Source organism: Panicum virgatum, chromosome 3N, assembly GCF_016808335.1.
Source record: "Panicum virgatum strain AP13 chromosome 3N, P.virgatum_v5, whole genome shotgun sequence".
Lineage (NCBI taxonomy): Eukaryota > Viridiplantae > Streptophyta > Magnoliopsida > Poales > Poaceae > Panicum > Panicum virgatum.
The window spans coordinates 3179405-3202814 of NC_053147.1; the positions used below are offsets into that span (position 1 = coordinate 3179405).

General features: G+C 47.0%; 4 protein-coding genes across 5 annotated transcripts; all 4 read right to left on the reverse strand.

The window, feature by feature from the left end:
- Positions 1-2391: 2391 nt before the first annotated feature.
- LOC120663748 (amino acid permease 3-like) lies at positions 2392-4509 on the reverse strand. The gene is made up of 3 exons (XM_039942645.1): positions 3688-4509; positions 3443-3585; positions 2392-3350 (listed from the first exon to the last, which is right to left on the reverse strand). The coding sequence occupies exons 1-3, from the start codon at positions 4355-4357 to the stop codon at positions 2715-2717; spliced, it is 1449 nt and encodes a 482-aa protein (XP_039798579.1). The 5' UTR covers positions 4358-4509; the 3' UTR covers positions 2392-2714.
- Positions 4510-15535: 11026 nt separating this feature from the next.
- Positions 15536-17051, reverse strand: LOC120663751. Its single transcript, XM_039942648.1, has 2 exons — positions 16152-17051; positions 15536-15901 (listed from the first exon to the last, which is right to left on the reverse strand). Exon 1 carries the CDS (start codon positions 16718-16720, stop codon positions 16184-16186), a length of 537 nt encoding a protein of 178 aa, XP_039798582.1. The 5' UTR covers positions 16721-17051; the 3' UTR covers positions 15536-15901; positions 16152-16183.
- Positions 17052-17137: 86 nt separating this feature from the next.
- On the reverse strand, positions 17138-18610 carry LOC120663750. Its single transcript, XM_039942647.1, has one exon. The coding sequence runs from the start codon at positions 18253-18255 to the stop codon at positions 17314-17316; it is 942 nt and encodes a 313-aa protein (XP_039798581.1). The 5' UTR covers positions 18256-18610; the 3' UTR covers positions 17138-17313.
- A 115-nt stretch (positions 18611-18725) lies between these two features.
- On the reverse strand, positions 18726-23167 carry LOC120663749 (dihydrolipoyllysine-residue acetyltransferase component 5 of pyruvate dehydrogenase complex, chloroplastic-like). 2 transcript variants are annotated; one of them, XR_005670611.1, is made up of 7 exons: positions 22325-23167; positions 22057-22248; positions 21879-21966; positions 19462-19532; positions 19281-19364; positions 18934-19165; positions 18726-18861 (listed from the first exon to the last, which is right to left on the reverse strand). XR_005670611.1 is itself a non-coding variant. In XM_039942646.1 (6 exons), the coding sequence occupies exons 1-6, from the start codon at positions 23165-23167 to the stop codon at positions 19061-19063; spliced, it is 1383 nt and encodes a 460-aa protein (XP_039798580.1). In that variant the 3' UTR covers positions 18726-19060. The 2 variants fall into 2 exon arrangements, 1 of the variants encoding a protein (XP_039798580.1); XM_039942646.1 differs by having other exon boundaries at positions 18726-19165.
- Between the last annotated feature and the right edge of the window lie 243 nt (positions 23168-23410).

The following is a 23410-nucleotide window of genomic DNA, read 5'->3' on the forward strand; positions in this document are numbered from 1 at the left end:
GATATAAACGCATAGTACCCATATCCACCCCAAGCTTACTTTTAATCGCATTTGCCAGATCTTCTTTGAACTTAAGGAGATCGGCCTGATAGTGCTGGCTGGTATAAAACTCAGAAAAACGATGTGCATTAGAATTTCCATATGCCATCATCTGTGAAGAAGTCGGGATCAGTCCTTAGGTCCAGATCCTCGTGGCCCTCCCGCTACAGAAGTAGTATGAGATGGTGTATACAGTGACAACTCATTAGTTCGGCTAGGGGCAGCCGAACCTGGAATTGTCTCGAGAGGCATCAGCGACGGTACTGAGTGACTGGTCTGACCGGTCTGTGGGACCGGTCCGGTTGGTGCTGTGTGCACGGTCGACGGTGGCGGGGTTTGCCCTGAGAACGAGTTCGGCGGCATACCATAGAGTGGTTCAAATGTGAACTCAGGGGCAGTCAAACTCGGATCTAATGAGTTAGGATCTGGCATGGGTTGGTTACCTTTAAGCGCATCAACATCACTACTCAATTTAATCAAAATGTCACCCGCAGCATCTTGTGCAGCAATAATCTTTTGATCCATTATGGATGACATTCTATCAAACATATTAGAGGGAGAGAGGCTTACATTGGGGATCTCTTCAACCTTATCCTTGCTAAGCTTGAGAGACGGCAGTTCGAACTCCTCCACCCTCTTAACGAGGCCACCACGATCCTTCTTGAAGCCTTTTAAGAATTGTGCCTTGACGTGCTCCTCCACAAGAAGGTAGGCCTTGCGCTCCTCTTCAGTGAGCTCCTCTATTGTAGCCGTGATGATGTTTTCCTTGTCGATCTTTGAAGAGCCCATCTTCTTCAAGGAGTAGATTACATCGGTTTTAAAAACCAGATTAATCTGTCCCCAGCGGAGTCGCCAAAAAGTGTGTTGACACAGAATCGCGCCAACACACTCGAATGCGCTAGAACGCGCAGGAGATCGTCAAAATGATCTGGACCAGTGATGCCCTGGCAGACCGGTCTGACCGGTTCCGCAGACCGGTCTGACCAGTGTGGAGCAGAGAACCGCGAAGACCTAGAAATGCGAGCTCGGGAGGGACCCCATCGGAGCTTGCGCGGCTAGGGTTGCTCTGAGGTCGGCAGGCCACTCAGAACGTCTTCAAACATCGTCGAGACGAAAGAAGAAAGCAATCTAGGGTTGAAAAAGACTAGGGTTTGAGAGATAAAAAGTAATGCGATGTTTTGATTGATTCGATTGGGAATACCTCAATCGGCCTTAGCCTTTATATTCATAGGCCGGAGAAGTCGTACCCCTCTCCAAGTCGGTTTATATAAGAATTTCCAAAATAAAACGAAGACTACTCGGATTATAACTGGACAGACCGGTCTGACCGGTCGGCCTCTAAACTGCCAGAATTGGCTTTCAACAAGGTGCATGAAGAGACAAGTTTGTAAAAGAAATGGTTTTGAACTTTGCTGTTGACTGTAGTGCGGCACAGTATATATATAGTCGCTTTCCATTGGAGATCGAAAGGTGATGTGCTACAGAAGGATGGATTCGTCAAAAAGGGTCACGGCAACTTGCATTGGCATGCATGTATCGTCCAAGGCATCACATAGTTCAATCATATGAGTACTAAAAAATATGTGTTTAGCCCTCAAAAAGGTGGTTTAATCATATGAACTGATCAAGCGAAGAAGAACCTTGGCACCATATGTCATACTGTCATAGTGATGGAAGGAGACCAATAATCCCTCTTTGACTACCAAAATCTCCCTTTTTGACAATAATAAGTTCTTTCCCATTATATTTTATCTAGTTAAAAATCGTAACTATAAGGAACTGCTTTTAAATATGACATAACTCACATGTTCCTCGACTAATTGTTGATAAAAGGGTGAACTTGTACCGTAAAAGTACACCATAAAAGATTAATGCAGAGGGAGTATAACGCCCAAGGTCGTCTTGAAAGTTTTCTTGTCTGGTTGTACTGAAGCATGGTATCCTATTTTATTATGCCATTATGTACCTGGAAAGATTAAATCGTATAAAGTTCATGAGGAAACTATTCCAATCCTAACAGGCCCTATTTTGTACTGAATGAATTCCTTAAACTTATTTGGAACAAATATCGGTCAGAAGCCAAAGAAAATCCTTTTTGGAGTTTGAAGCTGACACCCACAAAAAATATATACGTACTCCCTCCGTTCCAAATTATAAGTCATTCCAAAAATTTTGGAGAGTCAAAATTTTTTAAATTTGACCAAATTTATATAACAAGATAATAACATTTATGATATCAATTAAGTAACATTAGATTTTTTTGTTAGCTATATTTTCATATTATACCTATTTGATGCCATAAATCTTTATGTTTCTCTCCATAATTTTGGTCAAATTTTGAGATAGTTTGACTCTCCAAAATTTTTGGAATGACTTATAATTTGGAACGGATGTAGTATATATCAGATGCTCTTCCATACATGACAAGCGGCCAAAAGCATAGCAGCTTACTGCTAATCTTGGGAGGAATATACCTAATCTACAAAAAGAAAAGTTACGAAGACATAATTGCAGGTAGAACAAGATCCTGCCTACTAGAACGACGTACTGGAGGAATACAAGGCAGTCTGCCTCGTCACTCTTAGTATGCGCAAATAGTCTGGTGATTTGGTGTAGCTGCTCATCAGGGTCCTCCATTTTAGACAGATCCTTGGCAGTTTTTTTTTTCTATCCAGTTAGCCGCTGAACGGCCGGTAGACCTTGAGGGCGTCGATCACGTCGGCGATGGAACCGACGGCGGCGGCGATGGACACGATGAGGCAGCAGACGCTGAGCGTCTGCAGGCAGATCCACTTGGTGCTGCCGCGCGGCACCCGGCGCTGCTTGATGTACATCTCGACGGGGAAGTAGACGGTGAGCGGCCAGAAGGAGACGGCGCCGAGGAACCCGACAACGTTGCCGAAGAAGGGGAGGAGCATGGCCACGACGGTGGTGACGCACACGAACGCCGTTCTCCACGTGAGGCGGAACACGCTGAGCGCGAAGGGGCCGGCGCGGAGCTCCCGGGAGATGAAGGCGCTGTCCGGCCAGGCCGCGGCGGCGCGGCGCTCGACGAAGGCGAAGATGGGCTGGCAGAAGACCTGGTAGGCACCGACGAGGTGCACGACGATGGCGACGTTGGCGACGTCGAGGAGCCAGAAGGGCTCGTAGAAGCCGAAGCCGGTGAGGAGGTTGTCCGGCGCGTTGTCGCCGAACGCGGCGTAGCCCATGCACCCGCACAGCATGTAGAAAACGGTGGTTGTTGCCACGCTAAGGCTCGTTGCTTTCTTCATCACCTTCGCCTCAGACGGCGGCGGCGCCTTGATCGTGTCCTGAAGAATCAGAGCAGCTCTGGTTAGAAACAGAGGAACCGAGTTGAAGACAAAATAGCAGTAGAACAGTACTAGAAGTGACGGATGCTTACTTGGATTTCGATGAGGATGTTGGAGAAGGAGTAGGCGAAGGCGATGTCACCGAAGGCCTGCAGGGTGTGCCAGATCTTCTGCGTGGAGGTGACGTCGGCGCCGATGCTGATGCCGGTGAGGCTTCCCTTGAATCCACCATTGGCTGCAATTGCATTAATTATTGATCAGGAACTAAGAATCGATCAATAACTTCAAGAACATCAAGCTTGTGCAAAAACTAAATCTTATTGAATCAAGAACTTACAAATGGTCTGGGCGATGCCGAGGGCGAGCCCGATGGAAGAGTAGGTGAAGGACATGACGGCGGCGACGATGGAGAGCCACCAAATCTGATCAAAGTCTGGTATCTGCGAGAAGAGGATCTCCACAACGCCGAAGAGGATCATGTACGGGGTGCTGGAGCTTTTGCAGGGGTCGGCGTGGCCATTGGTGTGAAAGCAGCCGGCTCTCCTGATGGCCTTCATGCTGATGGACGACGCGATGGTGTATCCGATGGCGACGCCGACGAGGTTGGCGTACTGGATGACGCCGCAGAACACCACCTTGGCGCCGCCGAGGTTGGAGCGCACGGCGTCCATGTAGGTGTAGTTGCGCTTGCCCGTCTCCGGGTCGCCGGTGCGGTAGCAGTCGGCGAGCAGCGTGGCGGTGTAGTACGTGACGAAGGCGAAGAGCAGCATGGCGGCGGGGCCGGCGACCCAGCCGAGCTGCGCGATGGCCCAGGCGAGCGAGAGCACGCCGGAGCCGATGACGGCGGTGATGATGTGCGCGCTGGCCGTCCAGAACGTGCCCTTGCGGCAGGGGCGGCCGTCGTCGTCTAGCCGGTCGGCCTCCTGGAAGTTGCCGGCCTCCACCGACACCTCCATCGGCGCCACGGCCGCCTCGTGCTTGTTGTTCACTCCGTCGTGCACTGCCATGGCCACTGGGCTAGAGAAAGAGAACTCCCTCTCTGGGCTATAGTGGGCTTTCGTCCTCCTCGTCGGAGTGAGGTATCAGAACTTGGGAAGAGCTCAGGAGGCAAGTGATGAGGCTGAGAGAGGCGGGAGAGGAGGCTGTGTGGGAGAAGAGAGGGGAAGGAGCAAACTATTTATAGAGTGAGAGCTCGAGAACAAGATGAGTATTTCTTTTCTAGTCAGCGCTAGGAGTATTTCTTTTCTTTTTCCTTTTTTTTCCTTTTCGGCGGCAATATTTTGTAGTGCCTGCCTACATCGCTGGTTGGAGTGCTGGATGGTGGTGTGGTCACGGCGTACACTTGCTAAGAATATTATGTCTTCCATGGACGACAAAACAAACTCTTGTGATAGTTTGCTTTGCGATACCATGGATGGGCTAGCATCATCAAAATGGAAATGTTTATTGGATTTGGTTACTAATGTAACTATTGAATTTTCCAATAGTTGGATTTGTCTCTAAATGGTTTCGTAACATATTGTTCTATTTACAGTAGTGATTAGTAGCCTTTTGTTTACACTAAGGAAAAGATCCTAAAGGTAATTTTCAGATGAAAGCATGGTTCTCATGCTTATAAATATCTATTTTTTTTTCTTGTGGTAGATTCTGTAATATATTATATTATAAATTATTGTTCAGTGGTACAAATGGGCAAATACTCCTAGCTGACAGTGTCAGTGTACAAACTCACTAGGTTGCATTGAGTACCCTTTTCTTTTCTAGAAGCAAAAATGATAATATGAGTCTAGTATTTGGTACTGAAGAGAACCTGCATTTATGTCATCTCAGAATTTGCCAAATATATGCATGTGCACGCAAGTTACATATGGAAAAGCAAAACAAATTCTTACCAGGATGAAACCACATGCACCTCATATATGGCCTTGTTTGGTTTGTGTTCTAGAGATTCTAGAACGTAGTTTGACCACTAATTAGGGATGTCAAACAAAGACAATTTACAAAACCAACTCCAGAAGCTTTGCACTAGGAATCTTGACGAATCTAATGAGCCCTTTGCCCGCACGATTATAGGATGGATACTACTGTAGCATCACTGTAACCAATCATCAATTAATTACCGTCATTAGATTTTTCGCGAAAAGTTACACACATTCTTGAAGAGATTTTGCAAATAGATTTTATTTAGTACTCCATGCATACGAGATTCTTTTTCTTGGGAAGCGTGGTCTAGAAATCCAAACATGGCTTATATCCAGTTGGCCCAAAATTCCTACTAGGACAACCAAACATAGAAGATCAGGCGGCCACGTAGGGAGAAGCCTAGCTATGATTAGTAGGATTCGTTTGAGCCACCACGATTTCCATGCCTCCGTATCAAGAGGTAAGTAATCTTGTGCCACTAATTAGCATGGGAATCTATCGGATGCCATGAATCCAGCAGTGGTTTTGCCCTTGGCTCGGACCCAACGCGCACAGCTGCATGGCCACGCACCAGCAACCAGGAGCATGCGCTGTATGGTTGAGAAGTTTATGGCGTTGATGTTGTTTTTTGTCGTAACAAAATTCAAATTTATTGATGTTTTCCTTTTTTGTTCCCCTCAACGGATTCATCCCTATTTTGACCCAAGGGCAAAATGGCCATTCCACGTTGCCTTTGGCCTGGAAATTAGAAAAGGAAACAGAGAAGGTGAGGGGAAACGATTGCATTTCCCACAGCCTACGTTTACGAGCGACGCCTGCTGCCGTGGGCCCCAAACATCTGGCGGGGCCTGGGCCCTGGCCCTGTTTGGATGGCCATATCCAAAATTTTAGATCAAGAAATCTTGCATGCATGATATATTAAATAAAGGCTATTTGCAAAACCATTTCATAGATGAGTGTAATTTGGCGCGACGAATCTAATAAATTTAATTTAGTCATAATTTGTTACAGTGATGCTACAGTAACCATTCACTAATCGTTGATTAATATATCTCGTTAGAATCGTCTCGAAAAGTAGCCCTAGAGTTCTACAATTAGTTTTTAAATTAGACTTTATTTAGTACTTATAAATGATAAAATTTCTTGATCCAAAATTTTGAATATGCCCATCCAAACAGGGCCCTGGCCCCTGGCCCGTGGGCTTTGGATTTCTCTCTGGCTGGGTCTGCCTGCTCCTGCCTGGTGGGTCGGGTCAACGCGCGCGGTCGTCAGGCGGGTCGAGCCGGCCCCACAATCTCGGGCGTAGGGGCGGCGGCGCAGCGGCGTCGCGCAGTGCCCGCTCAAGTCGCCGGGGGGTTGTCAGTCGGGTCGCCGGGGCAGGCAGGTCCCGGAGATCATTTTGCTACCTGCTCACCTGACGCTGGAAAAAGAAAATGCTGACGCAGAAGGACTCGAGGACCGACTGAAATTAGCGCCTTCTCGCGTGTTTTCGTTTTATTCTTTACCGCGATTGCAATTATATACGGGCGGGCTCATGTTACTTAACACTACTAGTATACTACAAACCTCCATTCCTGAATACTTGTCAATTTTAACCCAGTGCACGGTTATCAAAGCAATCCCCCATTTTAAGATGAGAAAGGATCAAGCACCCTTATAAAGTTAGCTTTATGTGAACATTCCAATAGTATTATTTGCATAAGGGTAAAATTCGAAAATGTATTTTGAAAAAAGGTGAAGTGTCAAGTATTTTGGAATAAGAAAAAGAGTCAAAAGTGACAAATATTTGGAAATGGAAGTTGGTAGTCACAAAAAAAAAACTGCCAAAGGAAGCGGTACATTGGAAGTTCGCAGCGATCGAGCTCCTTTCTAATGAGTTGCGCTGATTAGACTGCATTCGGTGCCATCTGGTATCTAGTCTTCTCTAAAAGGGTGAGCACAGAGTGTCTCTAACCTCTGTCCTGATTTTTGAACCTGGACTAGGAGTCCGAGGAAAAAGACATAAATTTTTAGTCCCAGGTTCAATAATCGGGACTAAAGATCTGTAGGGTTAAAAAATAGTTGTGCAAAGCCAACCCAAACTCTACAATCCGTGGGATTCAAACCTGAGACCTCTCACGTTATGCATAGCTTCCTTACCACCCCACCTCACAGCACATGTGATCTTAGTTGGGATGCTTTTCTTTTAAACTAAGCTGGGGATGGGGATGATCCTTTAGTCCAAGTTAGTAACACCAACCATGACCAAAGAATTTTTTAGTTCCAGTTGGAAGCTCCAACCGGGACTAAATGTCCCTCCCCTCTCTCTTGACTCCTAGCCGTTTGAACCCGGGACTACAACTTAATTGGTTCCGAATCTAACGGTGGTCGGGATCTATGTACATGATCAAAGACTATTTCTGTTGTAGAAGTGTTCCTTCCGTGGCACCAGGGGAACGCGACTTTCCAAGCTTGTCCCAGGGAGAACTGATCGAGAAGCAGGTTGAAAGAAAAATCCTTGCATAGTGATCAGCATATCTGTCACACGGGACGCATGCGCGCCACTTTTTGAATGTTCAAAGTTGAAACCCCACTCGATGGGCGCACGGCACACCGATGTGCACTTGGAGGGCATGTTGGAGGTCCCGCTCCGTGCAGTGCTCGCCAGTCGCCACCACTAGCTATAGCCAACAACGTTTACACTACTCCAATCACTGTACGTACTGCTATATACGTGCTACTAGCACCGCTATTACTCGATGACTGAATATATAATAGCAAGATTAATACTAAACACTGTAACTGGCTGCTAGCTATAAGAATTCTTGCAGCCTATCTTTTAGTTTAGTCTTTCATTATTAATACATAGCCAACTTATCTCTCTTACAAAGTTTTTTAGTTCTTGTATTGAAGTCGGCGGTAAGTTTATAGCTCGCTTCTGCTCTATCTACTTTCTTCTCTTCTTCACCTCAGGATTCAGTCGGCTGGCAGTCTATAATACTTACACTAAACATATGTACGTTCCTGTCGGCATGAACAGTTGCTAGCTGTGGCTGCTGCCGCCGAGCGATAAGGTTTTCCTTTCCCTCCACGAGACGAGAGGGATTTGCATTGTCTGCTGCCGCCACCTCATCTCACGGAGCGAATGAATGGTGTTGTGGCGGTCTTATTCTATGCCCATCAGTTAACAACCGCATCATCAAACTTTATAATTTAACCATCTAGTGTATGTAGTTTTCTTTACACTACGATGCTGGGCATTATATTAGAAAGTGGAGGGAAAAGGATATATAATAAAATAATGTGCACTACTTTACACTTTTACAGTTTACATGCAAAGTGGTGTGGAGCCTGACCAAAAAATCAGAAGGACCAGCCTTTGTTAATTGAGCTGCTAAATCAATATAAATAATATTAAAATTACAATTTAACTAATGGAAATTTTGCATGGCAGGAGGGCCATGTTCCAGTTCGGCCTGACCGTAGCTCCACCAGTGTACATGCATGAGTGCATCTATACCTATATATAGTAGCGCACATATAAATTGAAGTCGTTGGTTTCTAGGATGCTCTGTAGGCATGAATGGATCATAATAACCGGTAACACGGTGGGAGTCATTAATCACGTTGCAATCAATTCAATTCTGACCATCCTTTATTTGGATTTGGAACATAATATAATGGGTGCGTGGTGCAGTGGAGGAGAGGCAGACGTGGATGCTGGTAATAACGTATGACAACACTTGGACGTGGAGCCTCACTACACCAAACACCGAAACAGCGATGGACAGACAGTCGGTATAAGTCTGACGGACAGATCCCATCGGTACAAGTCTCGTCGGTAAAAAATTTCACCGACGGACACACCGCCGGGCCGGTGGTTGGGGGCGGCGTGCCGGCAGGGGTCGCTGGTCGAGCTGTCTGAGGGTGGGCACTTGGCGTGGGAGAAGGCCGGGGTGGGAATCTGGGATTGGTAGTGAGTGGGACGGTAACTAGGGTTTTAGCTGGGTCGGCTTGGACCTTGGCCACAAGGGCCAAATTTGTTATGGGTTCGAATACTTTTACCGATTGACAGTTCGACGTAGTACAAAAATTTACCGACTAACCATTTATAGATAAATGGGGGTACATTTACCGACAAACAATACCATTCATCGATAAGTTTTACCTACTGATGGTGCTGTGGTGTAGTGCGGCTCCTATCAATCGTGCACGCCACGCGCACTGGGCTGCACGCACCGGCGGAGCTAGCGCACTCAACTGATGAACCCGCGCGCGCTTTTCCAGCTAGCTAGGTGGTAGCTTTTCCAACATATATGGTCTTATTTAGATCTTTACCCGTAAACCCCGTAAACACAAAAAAATCATCACATCAAATATTTCGACACATACATGGAGTACTAAATGAAGTCTATTTATAAAATTTTTTGCATAGATGGGCTGTAAATCGCGAGACGAATCTAATGAGCCTACTTAATTCATGATTTGCAACAGTAATGCTATAGTAACTATCCGCTAATTATTGATTAATCATGGATTAATTAGCATCATTAGATTCATCTCGCGATTTACAACTCATCTGTGAAAAAAAAATTTATAAATAGACTTCATTTAGTATTTTAAATTAGCAATATTCCAACGCAAAATTTTTTTGCGCTCGAACTAAACACGGCCTATATCACTCCACTTGTGTGTGTGGATCACTTTAGGGCCTGATTGGTTCTCGTATGAGCGGAGCCTGTCTCGCACCCAGGAGCCAAGTTCAACGGAGCCAGGCTCAACGCATGCGCCACCATGGTGATTGGTTGCTCGTTTGCAAGCTGGTAGGATGTGCAGGGAAATTGATTGGTTGGCCTACTGCCTGCACCGCTAGTCTCTGTTTTGGTGCAGCAACCCACGCGTCAAGGTACACAGCGAGCCAGGCCCGCTAGAAACGCCCATTTTTACCACATCCACGGAGCCTGGCTCGAAGGTACACTTTGCATCGTGGGAACCAGGCTCTGACGCTGCTCCAGCTAACCAATCATGAAGATATCGCATCCCGGGAGCCTGGCTGCGGGAAAAACAGCCAACCAATCAGACCCTTAGAGCAAGGTTTATAATATCGCCGACCTGCCGGCGAGAACAAACTCCAGCTCAGCTGAGTACTACTTTTTTATTCCGTGACTGTAACTTCATTTATTTCGTGAAAGCGACATCAGCCAATGTCCAGCGGAGGAAGCAGCATTTGTGGGACCAAACAGTCCATGCGCCGGCTGGATGCCGGCGTCTCGCCGCTCGCCCGCTACCTTCTCTCTCATTCCTTCTCTCTCTTCCACATATGCATTTCGCCAGCTCTGCGCCGATTGTAATACTTATCCTCCACCCAGAGTCGGGTCGGGGGTAGAGATCGCTCGAAGCAGTAGCTAGCACTAGCACTAGCACTGATGATCGAGCCACGCACTGTAGCTGATCCTGACCGATCACCAGCGTGCGTCGACGAGGGGTTTGTTCGTTCGCATAGCGGCATGGGGCCGCGGCCGGCAGCAGCAGTGGCTTCTTCGATCGCGCGGCACGTGACAGTCAGTAGAGTAGCCATGCCCTTATTCGGAAGCGCAAGAATCCTAGCGCGCATATTTCCCGAGAAGAAAATCTCGCATGCATGGTATACTAAATAAAGTTTATTTGTAAAATCTTTTTAGAAATGGGTGTAACTTTTCGCGACGAATCTAATGACGGTAATTAATTGATAATTAGCTATATTGATGCTACAGTAAGCGTCCTCTAATTGCGCAGTCAAAGACCTCGTTAGATTCTTCAGGGTCACTAGCGCGAGGGTTCTGAAGTTTGTTTTGTAAACTGACTTTGTTTGACACCGTAATTAGTGGTTAAAATTGTTACTATTCCGAACCATCCAGTAGTCTGCTGCTGGCTTGTGTTGCTGATGATGACGAGTGCCGCATCAGGTCAGGTGGTGCTGGTGGCGTCTCGTCGGCCTCCCGGCTCTGGCTCTCACATGCGCGCGCACTCTCATGGCATTGGCAGACAGCGCCCCGTTGACCGGTTGACCTATAGATCGAGGAGCGAGGAACCGTGCTCCGTGCATGCCTGCGCTGCGCGTGGTTTGACGACGCTTATTTTCTTTGTTCAGCTGGATTGCTAGCAGTAGTATTTTTCTCTTACAACAAATCACCACCGGCTACCAGCCATAATTAGCCACTGCTTGCGCTTACACTTTTTTTTTCGTTCCATCTTTTAATCATGCATGCAGATGAGGTAGGTGGTGATTGTAGATGAGCAGGCCGGGACCGCTTGTGCCAAGGCCTAGTAGTACAATATATATACTCACTACATTACATACAGCATTAGTATATATGTATGTCATCCACTCTTAGTATTCCGTCCGCGGGCGATTGGTATGGTGTCCATCAGTGTAAAATTAATGCATGTGTGCTCGGAGGTATGCATGTCTTCATTTTCTATGAAGTCGGAATAGCCAAAATCGTCCATCAACTATCGCTCACGACTCAATTTCGTTTCTGAACTATCAAAACGTCCACTTTAATCTCTGAACTATGTAAAGTGGGTCAATTTCATCCATCTGGTGATGTGGCATTGTCACCGTGGACCGCCAAGTCAGCACCCAGTCAACATATGATGGGAAATACCATTTGTACCCTCCATATAACCAGCTAAACTCAGATCGGGAGCTGTGACGGGGGCTACGATCTGACTGGGAGCGCTTGGGTTTGGAGTATGGTTCGATGCCGTGTGTGTTCACTGTTCAGCACATGGACTAGGGGCAATTTGGACATTTCAACGTGAGTTGCAACTCTAATCCGACGGGGTGTTGACTTGGCCGTCCACGGTGGCATGCCACATCACCAGATGGATGAAATTGACCCGCTTTGCATAGTTCAGGGACCAAAGTGGTCGTTTTGATAGTTTAGGGACAAAATTGAGCCGTGAGCGATAGTTGAGGGACGATTTTGGCTATTCTGCCTTCTATGAAATAATATTTCAAACAGACATGTGGTTATAGTGATACACAAATGAAACTAATGGCGAAATTGGAAGCATTATTCTGTTGGGCATTAGTAGCTCTTTTGGGGCGGTTTTGTGAAATTAACAAACATGCTTTATTAGTGTTGACAGCCAAAATTGGCATCGACCGGTCTGACCGGTCCACCCGAGCAGTTTGACCGGTCGGGCACTGTAGCCAGCCCGGCAGGGGACCGACCGGTCTGACCGGTCTAGGAGGAATCCGAGTGTAATTAGAGTTCTTAATAGATTTAGATTTGTAAACAGGATTTCTTGCGGGATAAGTCCACCCCTCCCTATAAATATAAAGGGTCACAGCCGATTGAGGGAATCCAATCGATCAAAACATATCAATCTATTACTTTTTATTACTTTGCATTACTTTTTTGTCTTCCTCAAAACCCTAGCTCTTCCAACCCCCATACTTGTTGTTCTTCTTGCGTCTCCGCGATGTCTGAAGACGTTCTAGGTGGCCTGCCGATTCTAGAACAACCCTATGCGCGCCTGCCCTGACGGAGTTCCTCCCGGGCAATCGTTCGTCGGACTTCGTTGTTCCACACCGGCAAACCGGTCTGACCGGTTATCCTGACCGGTCTGACCGGCCTGAGCATCGGCGCTGTAATTGTGCCGTCGCTCACTGTGCGATCAAGTGCATTCGTGTGTTGGCCTTAGATTTGCGCCAACAATTAGCTAGCTTCAGCGAGAAAAGACATTCACCTGCATCTTTGCATGGTTACGTTCTAGTTCCAGTAGCGGCTTTATGCCTGCCAGAAGAATAGAAGATGCATGGTTATGGTCTATTACCACAGTTGTTTATCAGAAAGCCTACTGCTCATTTGCTGGTAGGCAAAAAGCCAAACACGCTACAAGAATGAAGCCCGATACCCACATGTACTATATATATGATTGCTTGCCTCTTCGTCAACTGATGAAAGCAGCAAATGTGCTTGTTGACTTGTTGGTAGTAGCTATAATTACTGAATGGATTTGAGACGACCAATCGGTGCAATATTTAGTTTCTTACATTGGCTAGCCGAAAAGCAGCACACGACCACACCTACTAAAGTGCATATGGATCCATCCGAGATCTCCTTGTTTTTTTTAAAAAAAACTAGCAAGAGCACTGCTTTGTCAAGTAAGGAGAAGCAAAAGCACTGTCTTACCGTGCTGATATTACATAAATAAATGACTTCTCAACTCTGAAAGAAAAATATATAACATAAGAACTAGCTAGGATAACTCTGGCCCTGAGCAGGTCAATCTTCCAGTTCCCACTTCAAACTTTATCTCTTGCATCACTTCGGCCAAGGTTTTCATCAACCGAGATCTCTACAATAATAATGAACACGATCGATCGAGATGGCATGAAATATATATATATATATATATATATATATATATATATATATATATATATATATATATATATATATATATATATATGATGAGGGAATCGAGTACATGCATGGCAATGGCAGCCCATGTTTCAGTAGGATCTATCTGCCTGCATGGGATGCAGGCATGCAGCTCCAAGAAAATACAAGGGCAGCTCGATCGATCGAGATGTCAATCATGGATGTGCATGCATGCGCTTGTCTAAGAGATAATACATCAGCCCATGCATCTCGACCGACCAAAACGCTATCTATCTACTACTATTGACGAAGAATATTTTTTTTGAAAAGATTATAGACGAAGAATTTTGTCGCTCTGTTCATGCATGCATAGTATATCCCAATCAATGAGATGCCATAGCAGAAAGAAGAAGAGATGCCTAATTCACATGCGTGCAACTAGCTAGCTGGCTCCAAAGGCTGCAAAAGCTTTTGTCCTCGATCGTCTCGGTTTGTAGATATTTTGGATACATCCATCACCCAAAGGTCTAAGAAAGCTGCAGCATGCATGTATGTATATATGCGGCGAATCTAAAACCGGGCATCATGCATATCGATTAGGTAGCTAGTATGCGCGGTGGCAGGTGGCTGGATCGAGTTGCAGATGCATGGATAGGAATGGTTTGTGTATAAAGAAACTGTTTGGAACTTTGCTGTTGGTTGTGTAGTCGGTCTCCACGGGAAAATGGTACTGATGCTGCAGGACCGATTCGATCGTCAGAAAAGGTCCCTGCAACTTGGCATGCGTGCAAAGCTATCGTTGAAGAACAGGAATGACGTGAAGAACAAACACTCGAGTTAGCAGCGCTGGACGAGAATTTAATGATGGAAGAACGAAGGATCATAGCATCAATATGTATATATGGTAGGTATACTGCTGATTTTTCCATTCCGGGCTCATCAGCAGGCACATTAGTGGTTACGATTGACGTTTCCTTGTTGGACTAGCTAGTAGCTCAAGTAAACGTGTGAAACGACAGTGTTGGCCTACCGATTCCTAGCTCCGTTTTTCTTTTTCCAAGAAAGTTGGTCCGATCCGATTGTCCATTGATGGGTTTATTTAGACCATTCTTGAGGGAGGGATTATTGTCAAACTTAGCTCCATTTAACCTGCTTCCGCTGATTAAACAAGCTAAGTATGATAAATAAATGAACTTGGACTACTGCAAGATTAAGATCATAATTATAAATAAGAAGGAAAATAAAACACTCGGAAACTTGAGAGAGACCTACCTACTGTTAGAGCTAAAAGAAAACTAATCCTCTGTCGTTGCTAATAATGATTCGAGCTAGCTCGTGCTAACCATTTTAGATAATTAAAAATACGCGTACAAGGAACATGCAAGATTTCCTTCTTTTTTTTTGGAAGAAGCATGCAAGATTTCTTTGCCGCAACGACCTGGGCCGATATCCTGCAACCGTTTTGGGCCGATCGAGAAAATTCAACGAGCCGGGCCGTTGTGCAGTCTTGTGTAGAAAATTGGGCCCAATGTGGTCCCTCCCTCAACCATCAATCTGTCTTGCCCATGGGAGAGGTACCGCCACTCCACCTGCGCGACGAACGGAGCAGCGAGCAGATGCGCCTGCCTCGCGGCCGCGGCGGCCAAACATTCATAGCGCCCTCGGGATCGACATCGAAACCTGTTCGTACTAGGGCCCGACAAGCTTGCGGCGAGCAGAAAAGGAAAGGAAACGCCGCCGACAAGATCTGGGGGGAAGGGAGCGCCGCCGACGATGCTGTCGAGCATTTTACCTGACCAAGCTTCAGAAAGGCCAAGGCTCAATTGCACAACTTTGTAGGTGTTGAAGTTCTATTCCATCCCGCTCATGCAATACATGCGCCCATGAATTGGCCCCTACTGCTTTGAATTGGGAAACAGAGCATGCATACAAATTTTTGCGAACAAATTGTAGGTAATCTTTTTTTGCAGGACAGGCAATTTCACCTTTCATCGAGATCGTGCAGATATTCCTCTGAAAAAGGACCTCGGTGATGAATGAAAGATTGAACTGACCCTCTGACCCTATTCTAGGCCTCACGATCGATTTACCATCTAATAAACTGCTAAAGAGAGCATACTGCATTTCCTACACTACAGGGGGCTTCAGCCATCTAGGTTCTAGCTATGCACAGTGCTTCAAGGATGCAGACATCTGGCTCTGCATGAAAGATTATCTTTCGGTCAGCGCATCTGAAGATCACTTGCGTCTCCATCTTCTGACATCGTCCTAACGCTGCACAACAAGACACTTACTGTCAGAGCCAGCCATTTTTTGGAGAAAAAAAATTCTGATCTAGCCGATTTTGTTTCCTATTCCAGATGCTAGCATTCTACTTCTACCTCGCGTTACAATTTTTCAGAATACGCAAGAAATGAAAACTAGATGAACATATACAGAGACAAAAGCACAACGGGGCAAGATCAATCTCTACCTCCCTGCTTGATTACAAAGTGATCTGCATGCGTATTGATCGATTGATTACCTGAACTACATGCTGTGGTGTGGGACAAGGCATCACGACGAGGGTTGCATATTGTAGGCGAGGGGCGCCGCCTCGCTCTCGTTCGAGTGCACCGACGAGCCGTCGTCGTCCTTGTCCCCCGCGGCGGCGCGGTCCTCCCCGAGCACGGTGGTCTCGCCGAACCGCACCCGGCGCGCCGCGCTGCTGGCGGTGGGGGACCTCCCGTCGGCGGCGTGCCTCGCGCTGCGCGCGCCCTTGAGGCTCGTGCCGCTCGGCGCCGGCGCCACGGCCATCCGCGACGACGCCTGCCGATCCACGTTGCTCGCCGGCGCCGGCGCCGCCGCGTCCGAAGAGCAGCAGCACCGGTACGCGCACGTGGCGATCCAGAACGCCCAGGGCAGCGCGACGAGCGCGAGGCCGGCGGCCGGCAGCCAGGGCGGCACGTCGGCCGGGGGCAGCGTGAGGTAGAGCACCAGGCAACCGCCGCCGGCAAGCACGGCGAGGAGGAGGAGCACCGCCACCACCCACACGCACGCGCTCCCCGCCGGCCGCGCCTGATCCGGCTGCTGCCTCTGCGGAGGGCCGCCCATCGATCCCTCCCGATCGGATCCAAACCGATCAAACCGGCAAGAAAACCCAACAGCCTGATGAACAAATAAATTGCGACCCCAGCGGCACTTGTCTTGAAAGATCAGATGCAGATGATCGTCTTCACAATGTCATCGACTGACTAATTTGCATCTCCTGTTCTTGGGCGCCGATGATCTGAGATCTCCAAGAGGCAAAAAGCTTTGATCTTTGATGGTGTCGTTGCTCTTGTGGCGCATGTCTGAGAGGAAGTTGGAAATGTTCAACCAAAAGGCAACTGAAAACGAGGGAGCGGCAGTTGAGGACGCACCCTATAATAGCATACCCGTGCATCTCGTGCGATAAGATTTATTCATTTGCAAACAAGTACCTGAATTACAACTATTGCTCCTTGAGTTTTCTTAATTTGAATATACAAATAAAGCTAATGCAGATTTGTATTAATTTGCAAATTGCAGCCTCGAGCTCACACGGTCACACTCCACTGGCATAAGTATAGTCACAGAAACTGAACGAAAAAAGATTTAAAATTAGTTGGCTGACACAACAGTCTGCAGTGCATGTTTATCCACAGATTTGGCATGGAGGCCAGTGATCAACTCAGCCTCAGCAAGCTGTAAAGCTCCTTCATGTAAATGCTCTCCTTGTCCTTCGTCTTCCTCTTCTTGGAGAACAGCACGCCATTGATGAGGGGAACAACCAGCGGCACGATCGGTTTCTGCTTCTGCACCTTCCTCGCCGGCGCCACTACAGCCCGGCCGCCGCCGCCGCCCACCACCGCCTCCCTGTCGGCCTCGCCGAGCCTCAGCAGGTGGCCCAGCTGCGGCCTGCTGGGGGCGCGGCGCTCGGCCCAGACCGCGACCGCCATGTCGCCGCTGCGGCCCCTCTCGATGCTGGCGCGCGCCGCCGCCGCGTTGTCGGCCTCCATGTGCGCCACCTTCGAGAGCGCCCGGTGGAGCTTCGCGTTCAGCGTCGCCATGGACAGCTCCATGTCGGCCAGCTTCCTCTTGAGCTGCGACACCTCCTGCCTTGTCCTGGCCGCCTCTTCCTCCAGCTTCTTGATGGAGCCCAGGACCATGAGGTCGGCTTCCTTGCGCTCCTGCTCCTCGTCATCGTCGTTCGCCAGCGATGGTGATGAGGCGAAGAAAGGCGGCGAAGTGGGCACCAGGTACATTGGCACATCTTCTGAAACCGGTCTTGGCACCGGCAGTCCGTTTGAACCAGTCTTGTTGCTGTTGCTGCTGCTCCCTTCTTGCTTGGCATTGAAGGTGACACTTTGCTTGGAGTAGCTTTCCCTGGGGTGAAGACCAGAAGCCCTGAAGCCATCACTACGCTCAAGCTTCTCATTCGAAGCAGCAACGGCAATGTCATTTGCCCAGGGGTTCACCTCCCTGCCGACACGACAGTCGCCATGGCCACCACCATTGGGCCTGATCTGTGCCTGCTTGACGAGAATGCGCTCCCCAAACACAGCAACCGCTTCCTTGACGGACCTGAAGGCGCGCGAGGTGTCGACCTCTCCTCGGTCCGACACCATGGCACTGCTGCAGCTTGCAGGGATGGCGTCCCGGCAGCCTATGATGAGGGACTGGGAGGCAAGAACAAGAGCTCCTGGAGGGGTTTTATGGAGGTGGTGATCAATGGCGGCTTGCTTTGCTTCCACTACAATGGCGGATAGGATTGCCAATGCCAGCAAGCAAGACGCTAGACTCGCCACCTAATAGGATACTTCAAGTAGAGACGAGGGAGAGTACAACGAGCTGAAATAGGAATGCTTTCTGCGCAAAAAAGGGGGGACGCTATCTTGTGCTGTCCCAGGAATGTACAACTGGTCAAGATATATCAGATACTACTGTACAACCTTTGCATCGTGGGAGTGGTTGGCAGAAATCATGGTACTTCACTTGTAAAACAAACAGATACGTGACCTGTTTTTTTACAGATCTGGGCATTTTATCTTGGCACCCTTGCAAGGGCATCAACAATATATTTCTGTTGACAGGCATGTGAAATCAACCACAGGGTGGTACAAGGTACATTTCATTCTTTGTATCTCAAGGTTATGGTACATTGATGAGCTCAACAAAATCGGACTATCCATGAAAGCTCCGGTAAAATGATAAATATACCCATCCTTACACACCTATTCGGACTATCCATGAAAGCTCCGGTAAAACAAGCCAATGATGAGAAGGTAACCAGCAGAGAAAGTTACCTGATGCTAACACTGGTGACAGCTTAAATCCACTATTCCACATGACCAGACCACATTCTACACATCTACTGACAAGTGAGAAGCACCCAATTGTGATTGTCCAGGGAAAAACAATCCATGGGTATATCTAAAACGTAAGGTCCTTAGGATCCTCAATAATCTTGGAGAGTGTTTGCAGAAAAGCGGCAAGATCAGCTCCATAAATAACCCGATGATCAGCGGTAACATTGACCTAGATGTATTGATCAGGTGGTAAATTATCAAATTATAAGCAAACAAATCGCCAATACAAGATCAATTGGTGAGAACGTATAACGTTGGAAGTTCAAATGGTACAAGTAATTTACCTGCATTTGGTTCTTGATCCCAATTCTACCATCTTTTGTACCAACAACAGTTGGTTGTGATGCTCCAACGGCCATGATTGCTCCCTATTTTCAGTAACCCAGATACTTCAATAAGGTGTGCGGCAATGTATGAAAATAGAAATGGAGGGGGGGGGGGGGGGGGGGGGGGCATTCTTCTTACAGTTCCAGGTGGCAAGATTGCATCAAATCTATCAACTCCAAACATGCCAAGATTTGAAAGAGTAAATGTGCCTGTAGATTGAACATGAGAGGCTATTAGCATACACAAATAACTCAGTTGTCATATGGTACATGTCTGTTGTGCTTAATACTCATAGCACTAATAAAGCAAAAGAGATAACAAATAGAAAGGAAGCTCAGCAAGTTAATATCCAATCAGTCAAATTTTAGCCAAGACAATAACTATGAGACATCGAAGCGTTTTTTTTTTCAAAACAAAACATCAATGAAGGTTAGATCAGTAGCACATTAGTGAGGTGTTCAGTTCAGGAATCAGTTCTAATAGATGGGATGGTCTGCACCGCACGAGTTGAACCCATGATTATTGGTGACGGATGTACCCATTCTATTCCTCAAACAAACAAGAATGTGAGTGAGATGATGATGGATCACCTCATTCCCCAAATCAAACACCCTATAAATGGTGAATAAGTATATGTTTTCATGTTCTTATTTCATGATTTTAATTTCACCGCAAAAAAAGATTTAGAATTTCAATCATGCCATTTTATTAGGGAAATAAACAAGCTTCACCTCCAGTCTACCATAACCATTTGGACCGAATACCATATTTCACAAGCAGGGAAACAAACATCAGATTGCTCAAAAAGATCTGGGCTAGGTCTGCCAATTTGACAAAGCTGACATTCAAATGAATCCTGTACATGCCAACTAAGAAGGTTGATCCATCACAGGCATGCTGCTTATTCTTTTCATTCTGAAGAGGCATACAGAAGAGAGAGCAGCTGGAAAGAAAATCACAAAAGAAGGTATACTCCACAAAAGCAATACTACATATGGGTATAACTTGACAAAGATCTGATGCATCGTCTTACCCTTTCATTTATTTCATGAGAACCAATAAATCATGTCAAATTCTGCATGCCATAAATCATGGCTAATTACACCATGTAGAGTTGGTAAGTGCATAAAGTTGAAATTATAATCAAAATGCCTGTTGATAGGCACTGTTCCCGATCTCATGTAAACAAACAAACAAATGAATAACTCTACATAACCATACCATCAACAGTACTTCTCATATGTTTCAACAGTTTTGCAACTTTTTAATCAAAAAGAGCATTCTACTATACCCAAGAACTGCAGCTAATGGAGTATGGATCACTATGGTGGAACACCTACATTATAATATTAGAAGGGCAGAGGCAAGAAAAGTACTGAAGAAGTCACAGCCGAGAAAAACTATTGTGGCATGTGGTACTCTTATGGATATTGGTACGAGGGCTCAAATTCTTGGTAGATAAAACTCATCAGAGGTCACTGCCCACTGATGAATCCAGTAACTAATAATTTTGGCTTTCTCTGAATTCATGAACAAAGGTTCCAAACAAATATTGCAACTGGTAACTTGCAACCAGCCAAAGAAATAAAATATTACTTACAAAATTCAGAGAACTCTCAAATTTCTGAAGTCAACCAAATTTGATCCAGATCCTATTTAACTGGTTTATTTTGGCAGGTTTTTAATGGTGTAGCCGGGACAAACCAAGATGTCTGGTTAACAGCAGAAACTAGCTGGTACAATGAAACCAAGATCATGATTCAGCTAAGAGATACAACTAGAAGCATACACAAAACCTGAACATAGCTGGAAAATACCTAAAATAAAGATATGATATACTGTGTAAATTATAGTATTTATTATTCGATAACATAAAATGAACAATAAGGGGCGCTATCCTTAACTTCCGCAACAGCCACTAAAACGAATCAAGTTCAACACAAGAGTACAGTGACATGGCATTTCCCGAAACCAAGGATATTGTGACTCAGCAAATTAGACATATTAGGTAAAAGAGTAAGCATGGCTTTATCAATGCCATTAATAATTAAAGAGTTAATGCGACAGATAAAAACATAGTACCAGATGTTAACATTCCACAGACTACAGAACCATAGACAAATATAATTATATGAAAATATGAATCTTAACTGCCATTTCCTTCCCTCTCCCCCACACGAAGAGGACCACACTGTTATCAGGCTAAGAACTAGGTGGAGTATCAGGATTGTATCAGGCTTTATTGTGTCTTAACAAAAGAATAACAGATAATAGGCTAAACAGGTCTAGTTTACATACCAGTGTCATACAGACAATTTAGGACCTGATATATATCACAATAGTGGTATGGCACTTCATCCAGGTATCAGGGTAACATAGCTGATATGGAAACAAAACAATATCTAGCATATACTGAATTCTGTTGTTCAGGAACCACTGAATATGCATTTGAGTAGTACACAACAATTAAACCCTATAGCATCTACTCAGAACATAGAAAAGATGCACATCAATGTGCTGTGGATTCAAGTTTGTATATGAAGCAGGGAAAATACCTGAGTTATACTCATGGGGCTGCAGCTGCTTTGCTCGCGCCTTATCTACCAACTCCTTCCATTTCCTTGACAGCGAATAAATGTCAACCTGAATAAACCAATAATGTCCATTTAGTAAAACAAATATATCATCACAGACATCAGTATTCAGTATGCAAAATAACTACAAGTGTTGGACCTTATCGGCATCCTGAAGCACCGGCGTAATCAGCCCACCATCTATGGCCACTGCCACAGCAATGTTGATGCTACTGCTGTATGTGAAGCTCTTCCCATCCCTGCAGCTGGAGTTCACCACAGGATGCTGAACTAGCGCCATTGCAGTCGCCTTAGCCAATAGTGCTGTCATTGTTACCCCCTTCAACTTAATCTGCAAAAAGCTTACTCTTTTATCCAATCTTCAAATTAATAAACATCATTCCTAAATATTCTGAAAAGAGGCTCACTTTCTTGTAGAGCTGATCAAGAGCATCAGTCGTGATGGTGTACCCAACTCTGAATGTCGGGACGGCAAGGCTCTCCACCATATTCTTGCTCACAGCACCCTGCATTGTCGTGAATGGCACTGTGGAGCCCAATGGCACATCCGGCCGTGCAGCAGCCACTGGCACCGCCTTCTTGGGTGCAGCAAGCGCGGCCTCAACATCCTTGGCCACAATTCGCCCACCTGGGCCTGACCCCGTGACAGAGAAAAGATCGACGCCGAGGTCCTGGGCCAGCTTCTTTGCGTAGGGTGACGCAACCACGCGCGCACCGCCTTGTGCTGCCGGCGAGGGCGGCGCGGGAGCAGAGACTGCGATCGGTGCTGGGGAAGGAGGCGGTGGCGTGGGAGGGGAAGCTTCTTGGGCGGCGGTTTCTTGCGGTGGAGGAGGTGAGGCTGCGGCGCCGGAGGAGGAAAAGGAGGCGGCCTGTGACTGGGCGGCCGGGATCTCCTCCTCGGACTCGGCGAGGAGCGCGATGGCGGAGCCAACGGGCGCGGACTCACCGGCGGGCACGAGGACGGCGGCGAGGAAACCGTCGTGGAAGGTCTCGACGTCCATGTCTGCCTTGTCGGACTCGACTACGACGACGGGGTCGCCCTTGGCGAGGCGGTCGCCCTCGGCGGCGGTCCAGGAGACGATCTTGCCCTCGGTCATGGTGGAGCTGAGCGCCGGCATAAAAATCTCCCGGATCTTAGCCTCCACCCGGCATCGGCGACGGGACGAGGAGGGCGCTGGCGCGCCAGCGCGGCGGCGGAGCGCGGACGCCGAGGGAAGCAGCGTGGAGTGGAGGTGGAGGAGGCCGGTCATTGCGGGGTGGCGGGGGAGGGGAGGAAAGGGGGATGCTTTGCTAGGAGTCTGATGAGATGGTGGTTGCTCCTCGCTTGCTGCTGCTGATGTTGTTGCCGCGGCGCAGCCTTGGGAGTATCGGAGGCGCGGCGGATTAGCCGAGGACGACGACGGGTGGAAACTGGAAAGAGTTGGGCTGCTCGCTGCCGAAGCCCGGCTTTGGGGATTGCTCCAAGGTCCAACAACAAGCCCAAGGTCCAATCA

Excerpts from the sequence above, each read along its gene's own strand:
- LOC120663748 (XM_039942645.1), bottom strand. The coding sequence starts at position 4,357 with ATGGCAGTGCACGACGGAGTGAACAACAAGCACGAGGCGGCCGTGGCG. Across the intron at positions 3,586-3,687 it reads CGGCATCGCCCAGACCATTT|CCAATGGTGGATTCAAGGGA; the intron begins GTAAGTTCTTGA and ends ATGCAATTGCAG. Across the intron at positions 3,351-3,442 it reads ACATCCTCATCGAAATCCAA|GACACGATCAAGGCGCCGCC; the intron begins GTAAGCATCCGT and ends CTGATTCTTCAG.
- LOC120663751 (XM_039942648.1), bottom strand. The coding sequence starts at position 16,720 with ATGGGCGGCCCTCCGCAGAGGCAGCAGCCGGATCAGGCGCGGCCGGCG.
- LOC120663750 (XM_039942647.1), bottom strand. The coding sequence starts at position 18,255 with ATGGTGTCGGACCGAGGAGAGGTCGACACCTCGCGCGCCTTCAGGTCC.
- LOC120663749 (XM_039942646.1), bottom strand. The coding sequence starts at position 23,167 with ATGACCGGCCTCCTCCACCTCCACTCCACGCTGCTTCCCTCGGCGTCC. Across the intron at positions 22,249-22,324 it reads TTGATCAGCTCTACAAGAAA|ATTAAGTTGAAGGGGGTAAC; the intron begins GTGAGCCTCTTT and ends AGCTTTTTGCAG. Across the intron at positions 19,166-19,280 it reads GGATCAAGAACCAAATGCAG|GTCAATGTTACCGCTGATCA; the intron begins GTAAATTACTTG and ends CAATACATCTAG.